Source organism: Myotis lucifugus, unplaced genomic scaffold, assembly GCF_000147115.1.
Source record: "Myotis lucifugus unplaced genomic scaffold, Myoluc2.0 scaffold_222, whole genome shotgun sequence".
Taxonomy (NCBI): Eukaryota; Metazoa; Chordata; class Mammalia; order Chiroptera; family Vespertilionidae; genus Myotis; species Myotis lucifugus.
The window spans coordinates 227,178-247,258 of record NW_005871270.1 but is presented as its reverse complement, the minus strand read 5'-3'; the positions used below and the strand labels follow the sequence as shown (position 1 = coordinate 247,258).

The window sequence follows — 20,081 nt, the reverse complement described above, 5'->3', positions numbered from 1 at the left end:
ATTAAACAGGTATTGCATGTTTTCAAAATACTTGCAGCACACCAGTGTGCCTGCCTCGGACCATCTCATTGCCCTAGAGGGTTAGATTTAAGGAAGCACTCACTCTCTAGTTTGTTACAAGTTGAGGGTCAGCACTTACATGAATCTGAGAGTGAGTGCCTCCTTAAATTTTGTGTGATAAGGGAGGGGAATATGCACCTCTGCTTATTTTTCAGTTGTAAATTTGGTGTCCCAGTTACATTGTGTGGGCTTTTGAAGTTTATTACTTGATAAACATGAACAAAGCACAAATGCTTGTTCTTTTTTTTTTTTTTTAAATATTTTATTGATTTTTTACAGAGAGGAAGGGAGAGGGATAGAGAGTTAGAAACATCGATGAGACAGCGATCAGCTGCCTCCTGCACACCCCCTACTGGGGATGTGCCTGCAAACAAGGTACATGCCCTTGACCGGAATCGAACCTGGGACCCTTCAGTCCGCAGGCCGATGCTCTATCCACTGAGCCAAACCGGTTAGGGCAAAATGCTCGTTCTTAAATTGAGGAGAAGCTCATGTAGCATACAATTAACCACAATAAAGTAGACGATTCAGTGGCATTTAATGTATTACAGTGTTGTGCAACCACTACTTCTCTCTAGTTAAAACATTTTTATTATCCCAGAAAATGCCTGTACCCATTAAATAATCATTCTTCATTCCCCTTCTCCCACAACTCACTGAAATGTCCAATCTGTTTTCTGTCTGTATGGATTTGCCTATTTTGAATATATTCATTAGAAGGAACAGTACAATGTGTGAGCTTTTGTATCTGGCCTATTTCACTTATAATAATGTTTTCAGGTTCATCCACCTTGTAGCATGTGTCAGCGTGTGTGTGTGTGTGTGTGTGTGTGTGTATGACAATTACTTTATTCATCCATTGGTGGACATTTGGGTCATTTTCACCTTTTGACAGTTATCAATAATGCTGCTATAAACATTCATGTACACGTTTTTGTATGGACACATGTTTTCATTTCTCTTGGGTCTGTATCTAGAAGTCATATGTCTAGGTCAGTGATGGCGAACCTATGACATGCGTGTCAGAGGTGACACGCGAACTCATTTTTTTGGTTGATTTTTCTTTGTTAAATGACATTTAAATATATAAAATAAATATCAAAAATATAAGTCTTTGTTTTACTATGGTTGCAAATATCAAAAAATTTCTATATGTGACACGGCACCAGAGTTAAGTTAGGGTTTTTCAAAATGCTGACACACCGAGCTCAAAAGGTTTGCCATCACTGGTCTAGGTCATATGATAACTGTAACTGTATGTTTAACTTTTTGAGGAACTACCAGCCTGTTTTCACAATGGCTGTATCATATTACATTTCCACCAGCAATGTACAAAGGTTACTATTTCTCCATATCCTGCCAGTACTTGGTATTTTTCATTTTTTAAAAAAATATATTTTATTGATTTTTTAACAGAGAGGAAGGGAGAGGGATAGAGAGTTAGAAATATCGATGAGAGAGAAACATCGACCAGCTGCCTCCTGCACATCTCCCACTGGGGTGTGCCCGCAACCAAGGTACATGCCCTCGACCGGAATCGAACCTGGGACCTTTCAATCCGCAGGCCGACGCTCTATCCACCGAGCCAAACCGGTTTTGGCTTCATTTTTTAAATTAATTATTTTATGAAAGCCATCCTTTCATAAAGGTACGAAGTGGTATCTCATTGTAGTTTTGATTTGCATTTCCATAATGAGCAATGATGCTGACCATCTTTTCATGTGCTTGTTGGCCATTTGTATATCATCTTTGGAGAAATGTGTGTTGAAATCCTTTTTTTCCCCCTCATTTTTAATTAGGTTATCTTCTTTTGAGTTACAAGAGTTCTTTGTATATTCTGGATATTAAGCCCTTATCAGATATATGTTTTGCAAATATTTTCTCCCATGCTGTTTGTTGTATTTTCACATTCTTGATAATGCCCTTTGAAGCACAAAAGTTTTTAAAAAAATCTTATGATTCATAAGTTCCCATCATTGTCTTTGTTGTCTAGGAGACAGCTGTTGTAATCCCTTAAGCATGGGTTTTATCAAAAAAATGGTTGAGAAGAAAATACCTGGAATTTACGTCTTATCTCTAGAGATTGGGAAGACCCTGATAGAGGTAAGGCTCTTCACAGCTCTGTTCCTTGGACGTTTGCTGACTAGTTCCATAGAATGTACTGCTCAAATGCTTTGCCTTATGTTTTTGCAGCATATCAAGCAATAGCGTATGTGAGGATACCAACCTAAACTAAACAAGTTCACCTCTTAGAAGACGCCATTGTTCATTTTCAGCCCCATCTTTTCACTTCTCTGTGGTTCCTCTTTTAGGATGTGGAGAATAGCTTCTTCTTGAATGTCAATTCCCAAGTAACATCAGTGTGTGAGATTCTTGCTAAGGATCCTAAATTGCAGCAAGGCTACAATGCTATGGGATTCTCTCAGGGAGGCCAATTTCTGTAAGTTCCCTTCTGTTATACCAATTACGTGGAATCGACTTCTTTTTTCTGATTCAGATAGATTGACTCCTCTAATTATTTTTGGATCTTCACCTATGGAAGGGAAGCTATGCTACCTCCTCCCCCAAACTGTAGAGAAAGCTTATTTATAAAGTCACAGAAGTAGAAGTGAGCTGTAGAAGAAATAGACTCAGGGAACAAGTGACAGAGGCAAAAGAAGGCCCCTTGGAACTTAGGGGAAAGAGAGAGGCAAGGAAAATGCCCTGGGGAAGGAGGCGGGGAGAGGCCTGGGAGTGCCCCATAGACAGAGCCAGCCCCTCCCCCCCCCCCCCAACTATTCTAAAATGTTCCCATGTCAGAAGCTGTATGTGGAACTTAATTTATTTTCTATGAAAGAATAAAAACTTGTATTTGGTCATATCAGAGGACAATCCTGAAACTGTGGCCTTGGAGAACCACAGAGAATTAAGTGTCTGAATCTGAGGAATTGATGGTTGGTGATACATTTCCATCTGACAGTCAGAGGTGATAATCCTTTTTTCCCCCTCAGGAGGGCAGTGGCTCAGAGATGTCCCTCACCTCCCATGATCAATCTGATCTCAATTGGGGGACAACATCAAGGTAACTTTGGCTCTGTGCCTCTTTTTTTCTGTTTTAACCCATGTGATCATTTGATTAAAAAAAATTCTAGCAGCTCTATTTATACAAGAAGTCAGCCAGCCATCCTTGCAAAATTCTGTTGTTGTCAGTCCCCCCCACCCCCCCCACCCCCCAGCTTCTAACAAACTAACCAGCATTCTTGAAGAAATAGGAAGATACTTAGGGTTCCATAGGCCTGGAACACAAATGAATCATTAGGTTGTCATCTACTTCTCTCCAATTTAGTTGACATGATTTCCTGGAGGTGAGATGGTTGCAGCCACATAGCTGGTGCTGGTTGAGGAATTAGGAAAGTCTAACAACCTTTCCTGTTTTCTGGCATTGTGATGTCTAGGCTTAGGTAAAGAATGATGTGTAAGCTTTTTTTGTCTGTAAAATTAACAGTAGCTATTAAATCTTTGGAAAACAACAGGCTTTCTATGTAGACAGAATTATAGACTCGGGGAAGGATGTGTCTTTGGAATAGAACTTTATCTCTGTTCTGATGGGTATAGCTATTAGGAGGTATAGCGAAGGGGTGGAAGGATTCTCCTTATAATCAGGATACTGGATTCACCCAATTAACTATTACTGATGGGCAAGTAATTTGGTCTCCTAGGTCTCTTTCACGGGTGAGGGAAACAAAAATAAGGCTCTGTTCTTCTTGTGGGAATTTTTCAGAGGATGAAGTGAAATAATAGGTAGGAAATACTTTCTAAAAGTGCAAATATTATTCAAGTGCAAATTGGTAAAAACAGCTTTATCATTTTACTCATTCAGCAAATACTTATTGAAAACCTAGAAATAAGGCAAGGTCCCTTCCTTTATGAAACTTCTATTTCTGGGGGTAGTGGGGGAGATAGACATGAAACAAATAAAATAAATACAGACAGTGGTAACTACGATAAAGAGAAAAATAAAAGGGCTAATACTTGAGAGATAGAATTGTGGTTGTATTGGTTAAAGGTGTAGGCTCTGGAGCCAAAACTGCTGTGTTCATCTGGCTGTAGCACTTATTATCTAACCTTGAACCTCTCTGTTTTAAAGTTTCAAATTCATAATATGGGGCTGGAAATGATTTCTATTCCACAGGGTGGTTGTGGGAATTAAATGAATTATTGTCAATATGTGCTCAGAACTATGTCTGGTACCCCGGAAAACGTTATTGAGGATAATGGGGATGAAAGTGTAACTGGGAGAGGGGAAGAAATGGGTTGACACTACTTGAGTTAGGGTAGGTAGATATGATTTCTCTAGGCTAAGACCTGCGAGATGCAAATGAGTCCAGCAAGAACAGTACAGGTATGCCTTGTATTATTGCTCTTCGCTTTATTGAGCTTTGCAAATACTACATTTTCATCACTACCTGGGGAAGACCCTCCACCAGCAAAAAGATTACAACTCGCTGAGGTTTCAGGTGATTATTAGCATTTTTTAGCAATAAAGTATTTTTTAAAAAATATATTTTATTGATTTTTTACAGAGAGGAAGGGAGAGGGATAGAGAGTTAGAAACATGAATGAGAGAGAAACATCGATCAGCTGCCTCCCTGCACACCCCCTACTGGGGATGTGCCCGCAACCAAGGTACATGCCCTTGACTGGAATCGAACCTGGAACCCTTGAGTCTGCAGGCTGACGCTCTATCCACTGAGCCAAACCGGTTAGGGCAATAAAGTATTTTTTTAAATTAAGGTATGTACATTATATTTTTAGCCCTAAGGCTGTTGCACACTTAATAGACTACAATGTAGTGTAAACATAACTTTTACATGCACTGGGAAACCAAAGAATTTGAATGACTCATTGCAATATTCGCTTTATTGTAGCGATCTGGAATTGAACCTGCAGTATCTCTGATGTATGCCTGTATATCCTCCAGGGAGGACCAGGTGCAAAGGTTTTTAGGCAGGAAAGAGTGTGGGGGGACCAAGAGGAAGCTGGTGATAGTGTTAATCCTCAAGACATTATTTTCTTGAAGAATATTTGAGTGAAATCAGGGTCAAGCTCTGCCTTTTTTGTTCGTTTCTCACAGTGCCTTGGACATAGTAGGTATTCAATACGTAATTATTAAAGGAATGGGCATTTGTCTTCTACTACTCCAGGTGTTTTTGGACTCCCTCGGTGCCCAGGAGAGAGCTCTCATATCTGTGACTTGATCAGAAAAACACTGAATGCTGGGGCTTACAATAAAGCTGTTCAAGAACGGTATGTATGGTTAGCTGACAAGGACATAGAACCAGCACTTCATGAAAATATCATGCTGACTTTCATGCTAACAGTGATTCTAGGAATAGTTGCTAGAGATACTCAAGTGCGATTTTTCCCCCATAAATACCTCTCTACTATCTATTTTCTTGTAAACCTAAAACTGCTTTAATAATAATTTTAAAAAGAAACAGAGGACATTTTTCTATATAAGAAGAATGTAATTACAACAGAATAAATGTTCATCTTAAAACAAACAAAAAGCCTTTAGAAAGTACCAAGCCCAAGCAATTACTATTAATAGTGGAGGGCAGATTCTTTATGTTGTCAGCAGCGCGTGGTTAGTCTCCTACATCAACGTCCCCAATACTCAATGTGTTTGGGTATTATTTTTCTGTGTGTGTGTGTGTGTGTGTGTGTGTGTGCGCGTTTGAGTATTTTTTTTTTTAATATATTTTATTGATATTTTTACAGAGAGGAAAGGAGAGGGATAGAGAGTTAGAAACATTGATGAGAGAGAAACATCGATCAGCTGCCTCCTGCACATCTCCCTACTGGAGATGTGCCTGCAACCAAGGTACATGCCCTTGGCCGGAATCGAACCTGGGACCCTTCAGTCCGCAGGCCGACGCTCTATCCACTGAGCCAAACCGGTTAGGGCAAGTATTTAAAAGCATACAGAATCACTTTTGGAAAATGTTCTTGTTCAGTTGTTTCTAAATTAAAATATACATTAGAACCCCTGGGAAATTCATTAAAAATGGATTCTAGGGTTCCATTGCTAGAAATTCAGATTCAGTACACCGCAGTGGTCAGCAAACTGCGGCTCATGAGCCACATGCAGCTCTTTGGCCCCTTGAGTGTGGCTCTTCCATAAAATACCGACTTCTGCGGATGGGCCACGAAGTTTCAATTGCACTGTATGTGCGCGCTCGCACGTGCTATTTTGTGGAAGAGCCACACTCAAGGGGCCAAAGAGCGGCATGTGGCTTGCGAGCCGCAGTTTGCCAACCACTGACCTAGAGTATTCTAGGTGATAACTGGGATTAATTAGTTTGGCTATGGTATCTATTTTATGGGTTTTCCAAGTGGATAATTCTTGTCTAATAAAAACTCTTCAATACAACACTTCCTTGAAGCCATTTTCCAAAGTATAGCCTTGTGAGTGACTCACAGAGAAGCAACCGGAAGCTAGGTCTTTTCCTTTTCTTTCAGTGGCTATATGCATAGGTACAAAGCTATCTTGGGTCAACAGTGCCACCTGATGGTCAGTGAAGGAAACTAAGATACGTGATATTTCCATCTTCCCTCAAGCAGCTCTAACCACTTTGCTTTACCCTCTTACATGGTTTGACTAGCTATAGCTTGTTTATTAATGTCCTACATATTCTTTGTTCTCATGGATATATACATAGCCTCTTTACACTTTATTGTTCTTAATTTACTCTTTATTCTTCTCATTCTAACTCAGATGGTTAAGAAAAGCACATCCTTTTCTTTATATTTCTTTTGTGAACCAAACACAACCATTGGCAATCAGAATTATTAGATTCAATTCCTGGTCAAGGGCACATGCTCAGTTTGCACTCGATCCCCAGAAGGGGGCAGAGTGAGCAGGAGGCAGCCGATTGATGCACTCTCATATTGGTGCTTCTCTCTCTCTTCCTCTCCCCTTCTCTCTCTAAAAACCAATAAACCATTCTTAGAAAGAAAGAAAGAAAGAAAGAAATGGCGCCACCCAGAGCTAAGGCAGTCTCTCTCCAGCTGTTGTCAGTGCTGCTCCCTCTGTTTCAGTGCTTTTTTCTCTCCATGCAGACCAGCCCCTGTGCCATGATAAACCTGGCACAGCTCCTTTAGGAGATTATCTCAGCCTGAGGCTGGAATCTCTCTGCCCCAATTCACATTATTAGGGAAGGGACCATGCCCCAGCTCAGGTCAGGTTCCCACTTGTTCTCATTAGCTGTGACCAGAGAAGTGTGGGACCACATGGTATCCACTATACCCGCTCCTGTAACTGGTAGGTGGGGGCAGGAAGGGTGCAGTTCCCACACGAGAGAGGATGGTTTTGATTTAGGCAGGGACCCCAGAAGATGTGTTCTACACTGTTCAGATAATTTAACCATAGCAAAGCAAATTTGATATCCTAATACCCTGAGTACGCAGTGAGGAAGTGGTTTTTGTTTTTGTTTTTTGACCCTCACCCGGGGAGATGTTTATTGATTTTAGAGAATGAGGAAGGGGGAGAGAGAAAGAGAAACAGCTGTGTGAAAGAGACACATTGATTGGTTGCCTCCAGTACACTCCCCGACTGGGAATAAAATCCACAACCTTTTGGTGTATGGACAACTGCTCCAACCCAGCCACCGGCCAGGGCGGTGAGGAAGTGCATGGTGGGTACAATGAGTAATGGTGAGTGTAACAGCTCTCTCTCACCTTCCGACTGAAATCTGCCCTGTAGTTCCCCCTCTGAGATACTAGCAGCCCTTCCTGATTTCTCCTTCCTCCTTTTCTCCCTGCCATCCCCCACCCTTGGCCTCTTGTCTTCTGTGCCAGCTCTGCTCTCCCAGCTGGCCCTCTCCTTGGTCCCTGGCTCCCAGCCTGCATGCCCCTTGCTTTGCAGCGCCTGCACTCCCACCCCCATGGCTCAGAGTGCTTGTCTTCAGTTGTCCCACTTTGCCCACATCTTTGCCCTCAACTTGCCACACTCTTTCCTGGAAATACTGAGGCAACCACTCAAGCTGCCTCAGATACTTTTCAGTTGTTCATAAAAGTAGAGCGTGCCCTGGCTGGTTTGGCTCAGTGGATATAGCATCAGCCTGAAGACTAAAGGGTTGTGGGTTTGATTCTGGTCAAGGGCATTTACCTTCGTTGCAGGATCAATTCCCTGTGCCAGTTGGGGCACGTGTGGGAGGCAACCAGTTGATGTGTCTCTCTCACATTGATGTTTCTCTCTGTGAGTCCCTCCTCCTCCCTTCCACTCTCTCTAATAAAATCAATAGAAAAAATATCCTTGGGTAAGGATTAGCAAAATAAATAAATAAACAAACAAATAAATAAAAGTACAGAGAGCCCTGGCTGGTGTGGCTTAGCTGGTTGAGTGTCGTACAAAAGGTCGCTGGTTCAATCTCCGGTCAGGGCACATACCCAGGTTTTGGTCCTATCCTAGGTAAGGGTGCCTACGAGAGGCAACCGATCAATCTTTCTTTCTCATATTGATACTTCTCTCTCTCCCTTGGAGCCCTTCCTCTCTCTCTCTCCCCCCCCACAAAAAATCCATGAAACATGCTAAAAAAAAGTAGAGAGTGTACCTAAAGCTTCTGTGTACCTAAAGTTAGTATTTTGTCATATTTGCCTCGGATATTTTTAAGAACAGAAACATTTCAGATAAAATTGAATTTTTTACATATCTCTCCCAGATCTCATTCTTTGGCCTCCCTCCATAGTGACAACCACTGTCAAATCAGAATAGAGCCTATTAAAAGTTTGTATCATATACATACATATCCATAATCAGTCAACAAATAGTGTTATATTGTATATTTAAAACTTTATGTAATGGATATCTTATTGTGCATTTTATTCTACAAATGATTTTTGTACTCAATATTACATTTTTGAGATCTAAACATGTTATTACATATACACAAAGCTGATTTGTCTTTGCTGCATGACATTTTATTGTATGACTTCACAGTTTATTGATTCCATATTGTACTCATTTCTAGTTCTCATTATAACAAACAACTTTCAGAGAACATCATTGTATTGAAAAGCCCAGTCTTCCCCTCCTGTGTTCTGTTCTATTACATACTAACACTTCGACCTTGAGCAAGCTACTTAATCACTCGAAGTATGGTTGCCTCATTTGTAAACATGAGTATAATAATAGTACTTACTCTATGGAATTCTTGTAAGGATTGAATAGTTTAATATACATAAAGTGCTTACAATAGGCCTGGTATATAGTAAGTGCTATGTGCTACTATTATACTCTCTAAGCCACAGTGGCGAGCCTCCGAGGGTAGAGGCTTATCTCACCAAGGGTGGCCCGTGGTTGGGAAGTTCTGGCTTGGGAGCTGTTCTTCCCTGCCTCTTCGTGTGCTGCACTGGAGAGTGTAGATGCAGATTTAGGCTCATGTCTTACCCTTTCCAGTGCTGGGTGGGTGGCTTAGGGAGAGCTACTTAAGCTCTCCGAATCTGGCCCTTCAGTGGTAAAAAGGAGGTAAACAGTACAAACCCATTTTTCTTCTCTGTCCACCTCCTGAAGAGCCGCCCTCTCCTTCACCTCCCCGCCTCCTGCAGCACTTCCAGCTTAGCTCAGCCTCACGTCCTCTCCTGGGCTCACGTGTAAACATGAGTATAATAATAGTACTTACTCTATGGAATTCTTGTAAGGATTGAATAGTGTGCACCAGGCTTCTTACAAAACAAAATGTCCTTTTCTTCCTGTTGCCCCTTCTTAGCTATTTCCTTTCACACAAAAAGGTGACCAACCTGTGATTACTGCCTTTATTCTTTCTTTTATCCTTAGCCATTAGGCCTCCCCCCTGCCACTCTGAGTCACCAGAACTGGGCCTGGCAAGATCTAGGGCCTTTGTATTCTTTCACCTACATTTTCTGAAGGAACTTGAGTGTCCACTTGTGTGAAAAGTGTGTGGGCTCAGTGCTCAACATTTCTCAGCATTTGACACTTGACCACCTATTCTTGAAGCTTTGTCTTCCCTTGTTCTTCTAACTATCCTCCTGTCACATCTCTAAACCCTAACCCCCCTTTACTGCCAGGCCTACTTTGCTCATAACTTATCTGGCATCCCTACATCCTGTTTCATTCGGCAAACCCTTCCTACTGAGCATCTGCCAGATGGTCACTGCTGAGGAGCTTACAGTCTTGTAGGGGAGAGGGGGGACCAATACTCTCACACAATAAGTGATAACAATGCCAAAACAAAATAAGACCACCACTAATACCAGTATTTTATAAATGTTCAGAATTCGTCACCTTTTAAAAATTGGATAAAGTAAACATTTAAAAGCTTTCAAATACATTTATTAGCAGATTATATATGTCACTCTGACTGCTGACAGTCTGACTGCTGCCTCCTTGAACCTCAGCCCTGTCTCCTGGACATCAGAAGCTGCCATCGTCTCTGATGTAGATGGTCCAGTGGGCTTTAGTGCCACGCTGCTTTGCTGAGTGGTGCTTCCAGGATCACTACCTCTGGGCTGCTCTTTCACTCTGGCTGGTTCCTTTTGTAGAAATTTTGATTTCTTTTCCTGCTAAACTGGGATAGAAAGTCCTACTCATGTTCTAATTCCTCCCTTTCCCCAGAGGACATCTCTCATTAGGTCCATGCTCAGCCTTTTTCTCCAGCCGGAATATTGCTCTGTAGATGCAGGTGCTAAGTGGGAACTAACTTCTGGGAGAACTTATGGTAGAGGTGTCAGTTTTGGTAGGGGAGGGTTGGGAGGGAATGGAAGGGGAAGTGGAGTGAGACAGAGAAAGTAAAAAAGTGTGAAGAGACTGATCTGTGTCTGAAATAATATTATAACCATCAAATACCTGCCTTTTGTCCTTAAAAATTGCATGACATATCAGAGTCCTGAAAACTAGTATCACTCAATCTTCCTATCTAATAATAGATAAACATGGTAATTAACCGTACCTCCGACACGCTTCCCATTGGCTAATTGGGGCGATATGCAAATTAACTGCCAACCAAGATGGCGGCCGGCAGCCAGGCAGCTGAAGCAAACAGGAGGCTTGCTTGCTCCAGTGATGGAGGAAGCCAAGGTTCCCTGCCTGCCGCTGCCGGCCTCTGAGCTGCACTCTAAGAAACAATGTTGCAATTATAGAATCTAAACAAACCCAGAAACCTGCTTTCAGCCAGCCGGGCCTCAGAGCTGGAGCTGCAACAGTGTTTCAATTATAGAAGCCAAACAAACCCAGATACCTTCTTTCAGCAGCTGAGGTCTCAGAGCTGGAGCCGAGCCTCAGAGCTAAAGCCGGCTCTCAGTTCCAGTGACAGCCATAGAAGGTAAATAAATCCCAGAATAAAAAAGAAAAAAAAGAAAAAAAGGAGAGGTTGGGAGCTTCAGTCACCCGCCAGCCTGAAAACGGCCCTCAGCCCCTCACCCAGACTGGCCAGGGACCTCAGTGGGGACCCCCACCCTGAAGGGGGTGTGACCAGCTGCAAACAGCCATCATACCCTCGTCCAGGCTGGCCAGGCACCCAAGCGGGACCCCCACCCTGATCCGGGACACCCTTTAGGGCAAACTAGCCGGCCCCCACCCGTGCACCAGGCCTCTATCCTATATAGTAAAAGGGTAATATGCAAACTGACCCTAACAGCAGAAGGACTGGGAATGACTGGTCACTATGACACACACTGACCACCAGAGGGCAGACGCTCAATGCAGGAGCTGCCCTCTGGTGGTCAGGGTGCTCTCACATGGGAGGAACTCTGCTCAGCCACAAGCCAGGCTGATGGCTGCCAGTACAGCAGTGGTGGTGGGAGCCTCTCCTGCCTCCTCAGCAGCGCTAAGGATGTCCGACTGCAGTTTAGGCCTGCTCCCTGCTGGCAAGTGGACATCCCCCGAGGGCTGCCGGGCTGCCAGAGGGATGTCTGATTGCTATCTTAGGCCCAATCCCCCAGGGAGCGGGCCTAAGCCAGCAGGTGATCATCCCCTGAGTGGTCCCAGACTGAGAGAGGGCACAGGCCGGGCTGAGGGACCCTCTTTCCCCGCCGAGTGCACAAATTTTTGTGCACTGGGCCTCTAGTATATAATAAAAGCCTAATATGCTAAGTGTCTGGTCGTCCAGTTGGCTGTTCAACCAATCAAAGTGTAATATGCTAATGATATGCTAAGGCCTCTCAACTGCTCGCTATGACGTGCACTGACCACCAGGGGGCAGACGCTCCGATCAGTAGGTTAGCTTGCTGTTGGGGTCTGGCTAATTGGGACAGCAATACCGGCTGGACATGCTCCGGAGCCCTCCTGCAGTCCCTCCCTGGCTGGCCAACCTCCCGCATCGTGTACCGGTGGGGTCCCTTGGCCTGGCCTGTGCCCTCTCATAATCCCAGACCCCTTGGGGGATGTCAAAGAGCCAGTTCCAGCCAGATGATGGAAGGACCAGTCACTATGACACACACTGACCACCGGGGGCAGATACTCAATGCAGGAGCACTGTTTAGCCAGAAGCCAGGCTGATGGCTGGCGAGTGCAGCAGCAGTGGCAGGAGCCTCTCCCGCCTCCGTGGCAGGGCTAAGGATGTCCAATTGCCATCAGTCGGATATCCCCCGAGGGCTCCCAGACAGCAAGAGGGCACAGGTCGAGCTGAGGGACCCCCCACACACACCCCCAGTGCATGAATTTCATGCACTGGGCCTCTAGTAGTATGATAAATGCTTTGTGATTGAAAGATCAGACCTCCATCCCGGTATCAGCATGACGAGATAGATGAAGAGGAGATAAATGGGTGAAGAGGAGGCAGAAGTTGTGGTATTTGAGCTGAGTCTTACAGGATAAGTAGAAAGGAAAGGAGAGTGAAAGATTTGGAGTTGTGGGAGGGGACAGCATGTGTCTTCATGACTTGGAAGCATGATTAAGTGTGGTAAAGCTCAGTGGTACAGGGGAACCATATTGATAGGTCCTCTTCCTAAGTTTTAGGATATTTTTTGTTTGATTTTTTGTTAATCATCTTGATGATGTTTTTCCACTGATTTTTAGAGAGAGTGGAAAGGAGGGGGAGAGACAGAGAAACACTGATGTGAAACACATCGATTGGTTGCCTCCTGCACATGCCCCGACCAGGGCCGGGGATTGAACCTATAATTGAAGTTCGTGCCCTTGACTGGAATTGAACCTGGAACCCTTTAGTCCGAGGGCCGATGCTCTATCGACTGAGCCAAACAGGCCAGGCTAAGATGTTCTTTACTGTATTAAATAGCACACTTTTGCCTCAGGTGTCTAGGTGATGAACTTTGGTAGGTGGAAGTCTTGTCTTCCCTATTTAGAGGGCAAGGCCTGGGACTTGAGGACTCCGGTCTCTGACCCTTTGAAGTCTCCTGGTGACCTATGCAGAGGGGCATGCTGACATGCAGCTTGGTCACCTTGATTTCTTTTTTGCCCTGCAGGCTGGTGCAAGCAGAATACTGGCACGACCCCATAAAGGAGGACATGTACCGCAACCACAGCATCTTCTTGGCAGATATTAATCAGGAGAGAGTAAGCACCCAAGCCAGGCTGCTATGTATTCATTTTTCTATTTGGGACATTTATAAAAAGATCAGCAGTGACTGTTTACCCAAAGTATCCCAGACAACCCAGGAAACAGAAGTTCTGTTTTTAGGAAGGGAGCCAGTGATTCTGAGATTCAGTTCCTTTTAGGGAGGCTGAAATCCATTTGGCTCTCTTCCCTTATGTCCTTTCCCTTTCCTAGTGTTGAAGCATGGTCAGCTCAGTGGGTTGCTGGCTGGCTTACATGGAACTTCACAGCTGCTGGTTTACTGAGGGAAGTCTTCCTGGTGGGTCCCTTTTGGGTCAAATTTTCACAGAAAAGAGATTTACTTAGATACTGCAAAGAGGACTGTGTGTCCCAAATATAAGCATGGTTTGGGAGATTCTGGTAAACTAGATGGCTTAATTTATATTGTGTTTATCTAGAGGTTTTTAAAAAATTTCATATTTTAAATATGTTCTTTATTGATTTTAGAGAGGAAGGAAAACAGAGAGAGAAAAAAAACACACACATTGATTGGTTGCCTCCTGTACCCACCCCGAGCCTGGGGACCGAGTCCCCGCAACTTAGGCTTGTGCCCTGACTGGGAATCAAACCAGTGACGTTTCAGTGCATAGGATGATGCTCAACCAACTGAGCCAGACCAGCCAAGGCTGGAGTTTTTTAAAAGAATTTTTTTTGAAAGAGGGAAAAACAGTCGTATAGCAGAACCACTCAGAACTTGCAGCTTCTTATTTTGCCTTGGCTTTCTCTGGCTAGATGTCTTTAACCTATGTGCTGGATACCTGTGGAATGCAGTGACAGATTAATGATGGCACCCTGGTTGCTGGGGGCATGCCAATCAGATAGGATGTTAAGAAAAAGGCTGGACAAGGTATATTCTGGGCAGGAAACTGAAAAAGCAGCCTGAAAGGCTTTAATCCCCGGCTGGAACCTGATGATGACTCTGAGATACTGCTGGCCTTTCCCCCAGGGTGTCAATGAGTCCTACAAGAAAAACCTTATGGCCCTGAAGAAGTTTGTGATGGTGAAATTCCTCAATGATTCCATTGTGGACCCTGTGGATTCTGAGGTGAGACTGCTTGGGCAGGCCACAAGACAGGAGACCATAGTAGTAAATGACTTTTGGGGAAAAACCTTAGTCCGTCCACCAACCTTTGTGTAGGGCAGGGGTTCTTCACCGGAGGTCTATAAATGCGACACCACCCAGAGTATGCAAAATGGTAACGTTGAATTCTCTGAGGGACTATAATTTTGATTAGATTCTCAAAGAGACCTGTGACCCTAGTTCAGAATCACCAGCCCAAAGTCTGTAAGTCCCTAAGGTTGACATTGAAGGTCTGCCTTGACCTGGCTTCAGCCTGTTTCTCCAACCTAATCTCCCTCACTATCCACTTTGGATTCTCTGATCACATTGTACTACTTGAATAGTCCCAAACTTGGCCTATGCTTTTTCTCTTGCTTGCCTTTATTCAAGCTTTTCAGTCTCTTAGAATGCCCTTCCCTGGGCTTCTCCACCTGACAAGCTCCTATTTACCTTCAAGGCCAATCTCAGATCACTTTATCCATTTGGGATGCTATCCTGTTTCAAGTAGAATCAGCCTGTATTACAGCACTCATCACATCAGACCACCAGGAACTAGCAGACCATGGCCTGCAGGCCAAATCCAGCCTGCCACCTGCTTTCGTGTGGCCCATGAACTAAGAATAGTTTCTACATTTTTAAGTGGTTGAAAAAGTAAAAAATATTTGAAGTGAAAATTATATGAAATTCAGATTTCAGTGTCCATAATTAAAATTCCATTGGAACACAGCCATACTCGAGTTTTTAAAAATATTGTTTGTGGCTGCTTTTGCATTACAATGGCAGCATTGAATCGTTGCAACCATGTGGCTCTTAAAGCCAAAAATATTTTGTATGTGACCTTTATAGAAAAGTATGCTAAACAATTAGTTGTTTCTGTGCCTCATTCTACTAGAGATTTTTGAAAAACAGTGACTGTATGTATTCATCTTTGAGTGTCTAGTTCAGCACAAGGATTTTCGAGGGTAGTTGCTCAATAATTATCGGAAGCAGAAATTTTGGGAAATTGGAAAGCTCTTTGGAAAAGATAACTCATCTCTCAAGATCTACCCTTAAAAAAGAGATGACTCAAGACATATTCTATTTTTCCATCTTACTACACCTTCATGACGTCGTTTGTTGGTTAGGCTTAGCTACCAGCCAGTTTTAAGTCAGTTTGGCAGTATATATGCCGTGTGTGATCTGCGTATTTCTTCCTCCTTTCCTGCAGTGGTTTGGATTTTACAGAAGTGGACAAGACAAGGAAACCATTCCCTTACAGAAGACCACTCTGTACACACAGGTAACTGGGTGGGGAGAGGTGCTGTCCTTTTCAGCTCCCGGCTCCTGAAGCTGCCGGGTTCTTGGGTGATAGACCCTGTCCTGTACACCCCAAAGCAGTAAGTGGTCGTGAGGCGTCTGACCCGTCTCGGTGAGGCTGAGTAGGCTGCTGACTGTTGGGCTAGTCCATTAGGTGCTGGTCTATAGAATCTACATCCTAAACGTCAAAGGACCTGTACCTCCTGGTTTTCAAGCATGTCCAAGGGACACATCCTTTCTATCTCCTTCTTTCTGGTAAAAAGGTTAGAACTGGCTTCTTTTGCTGAGATGTAGACTGGATCAAATCCAACAAGCCCCCTAGGCATAATGAAAACAGGAGACAGGCGTTACTTTAAAACATTAATAGTCGTGGAAGTGTTTTTAAATTAGGCACTGACAGGGGGGCTCCTCCTGCAGGAGGTTATGGGACTAGAGTTGTGAATTCCTTTTTGCAGTAGATGGTTTCTCAAGCAGAGGTTGCAGCATTTCACCACTTCCAGCTCCACACCAAAGACTATATTGGAGATACACGCCCCAAAATGCACAAGAGCTATGTCTGAACCAACTGTCTTCTACTCGAATTTCTTTACATTTCAGAAGCCTCTCTTTGCTTTTCTCTTACATTTGATGCCCCTCTTGGGTAAGAGGGAAGCTAGGGTCTGTTACGTTTTGGAAATTACAACTTAAGAGCCTCCTTATTGTGAAACTCAAACTGATGGTAACCACAGAAGCAACATTCTGACACTGTCATAACTGCTCATCTTCGCATCATATTTGTTCTGTGGCACACGGGCAATGTTTTCAACTGCAAGATATGAAAGTGTCCCAGATTTGTTACCTAGGGGTTGGATGTTTTTTAAGTTATTGAGCTAATGTTCTCCTGTCTTTGGTTCAGTTCCACTTAACTGACATTTTGAGGCAGTTTTGTCCTCCAAAAGGTTTGGAAAACTTTAGAAAGCAAAATATAAAACTATAGAATAATCTCAACTGCATATAATTTTAATGCTTAGGGGAAAAAATAGGAGGTATCCTTTTTGGCATTTTTGACAATACACCTAAATTGTAATACTTAGGCAAAAGATTGCATTTTGAGAATATATCTCAGCTAACATTTTATTTTTTATTTATTTCAGAGAAGAAGGGAGAAGGGTAGATAAAAACATCAATGATGAGAGAGAATAACTGCTCAGCTACCTCCTGCACACCCCCTACTGGGGATCGAGCCTGCAACCCAGGCATGTGCCCTTGATTGGAATCGAACCCGGGACCCTTTAGTCCCAAGGCCAACACTCGATATCCACTGAGCCAAACCGGCCAGGGCTCAGCTAACCTATTCTTTTATTCCAAAACTTTTCAGTAAGCCTTTTGATTAATTATGGCATTTCTCTCTGCAGGACCGCTTGGGGCTAAGAGAAATGGACAATGCAGGACAACTAGTATTCCTGGCTGTAGAAGGGGACCATCTTCAACTGTCTGAAGAATGGTTTTATGCCCACATCATACCCTTCCTTGAGTGAAACCTTTGCACTTCCAAACTAGTGAAGACTGTTCCCTTCATGCCCAAGCCGGAGCACAGGTCCAGCTTGCAACTAACCCTTTTCTCTAGTCATCATCTAACATGACCTACTTAGAAAGATCTAAGATCCAAATCTTATCCTTTGCTCATCCTATCAGCATATGGTGTTGAATGCAAGTTTAATTAGTTAATAACCACAGAGATTATTTTACAACCATTTGATGTAGTCAAGCTGTCTCAGGAAATAGTCTGCTGCAAGTCAGTGCCAGAACTGTCCAGGCCCAGAAGAGACTGAACTAAAACAGTGACATAGATTCTGAGGGCAAACATCTTTCTCACATAAATCTAGCCACATTTCAAGCCAGAAGGCCGATACCTAGGCCTGAGGTGGTCACAGACATGCTTTCTGTTTTGCTGGTGGGGATTTAACCAGTGCTTACAAGAGTATTGCTTGAACGTTGCTATATAATCTAAGGCTACCCTCCTCTCCTTGAGTATGTTTTCTTCTGTAGTGTCTTTAGCAAGTAGACAAATTCTACTAGCCCACCATCTAGCTTCAGTAGCACTCTTGGTCTCCTCCGATTGTGATACATTAGTTGCTGTAATAAAAGGAGGGAAGTAACACCCGATTGGATTGTTTAAGGGAGGAAGTGTGGGTATTGCTTAACTTAGAAAGGGAGGTGAAGAAAAATGTAGAAATGGAAATGAAAACTGAGGAGGTGGCTGGTTCTTTCCTTTCCATCCTTAATATGTCATCTCTTAATATGACTAGTGGTCTGGATTAAGTCACTCTGTTACTGGTATTAACAGAGAATGGGAGAAAAACATGGAGATCAGGCTAATTTCCATTATAAAAAATCATATTTACTGGTACACTCCAAACTTGTTTAAGATGTGTTCTGTGAGAAAAAAAAAAATTGTTTCCTCAAAAAGCTTGGGGAATATTGCACATCCCTTTTCTCCTTGGAGATCAACCCATATTAAGGACTCTGAGAATTCCTGTTATGTTACAGAAAACTAACCTTATTCTACCATTCCCCACACTATTTGAGCAGTTTGAACATGTTAGCCCCAACTTCCCTGCCCGTGAAAACCTATCAAAACTGTTTTGGAAGACTTGTGCAGAATGTCAGTTTGGGGAAATGATTAGCTACATGAAAAAGTATCTTGTTAGTGCTGTAAAGTTTACTCTTTGTGATTTTTCCTACACTTAAGCCTTATTTTCCAACTAAAAGATGAGGCTTAAGGGTAAGAAGCGGGGGGGATGTGAAAAGAATTGTATGAGGTTGTCTAAAAAAGAATAGCTTCTTAAACTTCGTGTCATGTTTTCAATATTCTTACAACTCTACAATAAATATCACAGGTAAATACTAAGCAAGTTTGGTATTAATTTTATTCTATTTTCTGTATAACTTTAAGTAGATAAAGGTTTATTTCTACAGGCCTCAGGAAATGGGTAGAAGTCACAGGACAATATCTCTTCCCACCAAAAAAAAAGTTGCATATTTTGGTATGTGTTTGTCCTAGAGGGAAAAACTGAAATTTATATTAGCAATGCTGTGCAAGATTCTTACATAAAACCGAAAACCAGCCTACAGAGGAGATTGTAGTCCTTTGTTCAGGTGCCTGGACAGAAGCCAAAAGCTGTTGAGCATGACAGGGCAATGGAGACAGTGAAGATGGATGACAGGCACCTAGCATGGGAGGAAGGAATGCCAGATTCCTTAGAATGGTGCGTTTTTCCTTTTTCCCCTCTTTTTATGTCATCTCTAAGAAGGTGCTGGGCAGGGATCCCAGACAAAGAAAGGGTCCAAGACTCTAAATTGGCCTGGTTGCAGACACTGCCACAGCAGCTGGTACAGGAGAACCTATTGTCTCAGGTTCAGGTGGAGCCAGGATGGAATGCAGAATGAAAGGAATACTTAGAGGAAACAATTTTGCTTGGAATGCTAGATGGCCAAGCTTCAGCCTTTGGTCCAATGCAACACTTGCCTCACTTGTCAACAGTGAAAAATTAGTCTGTTAGAAGACCCAGCTGGAATCACACCAGCTTCTGCTACCTCATGCTCATTGTTAGGAAAAGATTAATTTGTGTGAACTTTCTGAGCTGTTAATTCCTGGGGACTGCTTTGTTCTTCCCAAAAGACTATTGGTGGAATAATCCCCAAAGGCTGAAAGCTGAAACACACCAGTCCTGGTCTGCAGTTCCGTAAGAGCAGACTGGTGGTGTGGTTGAGCTGACAGGAAAAGGCTGCCCCTTCCTGCAGAAGATAACTGACCTGCTATCCCACCCCAAATCTCAGCCTGAGGTATATTTCAGTGAAGGCAGGTAGCTGTGCTTCTCAAAGCAGAGAAGCAGTTTAAGAGCAGAAAGGTAGAGGGAATCTACAAAAGAACCGTCTTGATACAGATTTATCCCATGGTGTGAGGGAGAGGGCAAAGAACCCAGTGGCACTTCGCTTATCCGGCAATTTCTGTCACTGTGGTGACCAACTTCTTCCCATTCCATAGGGTCTTGAACTGCTCGGGGATGGGGAACTCATTCTGCAAATAAAGAAACAGGTTTAAATATGAGCTTTTATAAGTTGGGATTCAG

At 43.2% G+C, this 20,081-nt stretch overlaps 2 protein-coding genes across 6 annotated transcripts in view; one reads left to right on the top strand and one right to left on the bottom strand.

Moving 5' to 3' along the window:
• Positions 1-2,019: 2,019 nt before the first annotated feature.
• Positions 2,020-18,859, top strand: PPT1 (palmitoyl-protein thioesterase 1; the record flags this gene model as incomplete). Its single annotated transcript, XM_023761899.1, has 8 exons — positions 2,020-2,163; positions 2,373-2,500; positions 3,051-3,121; positions 5,244-5,346; positions 13,483-13,573; positions 14,560-14,658; positions 15,881-15,952; positions 17,364-18,859. Coding segments are annotated over 8 exons (831 nt in total), but the record flags the coding sequence as incomplete, so codon positions are not given.
• CAP1 (cyclase associated actin cytoskeleton regulatory protein 1) overlaps positions 18,854-20,081 on the bottom strand; it is a 30,014-nt gene continuing 28,786 nt past the window's right edge. For all 5 annotated transcript variants that reach the window (XM_023761897.1, XM_014463790.2, XM_023761898.1 and 2 more), the window contains exon 13: positions 18,854-20,029. In XM_023761897.1, the coding sequence (XP_023617665.1) occupies positions 19,946-20,029 (84 nt within the window). In that variant the 3' untranslated portion in view covers positions 18,854-19,945. The remainder of the gene's footprint in view (positions 20,030-20,081) is intronic.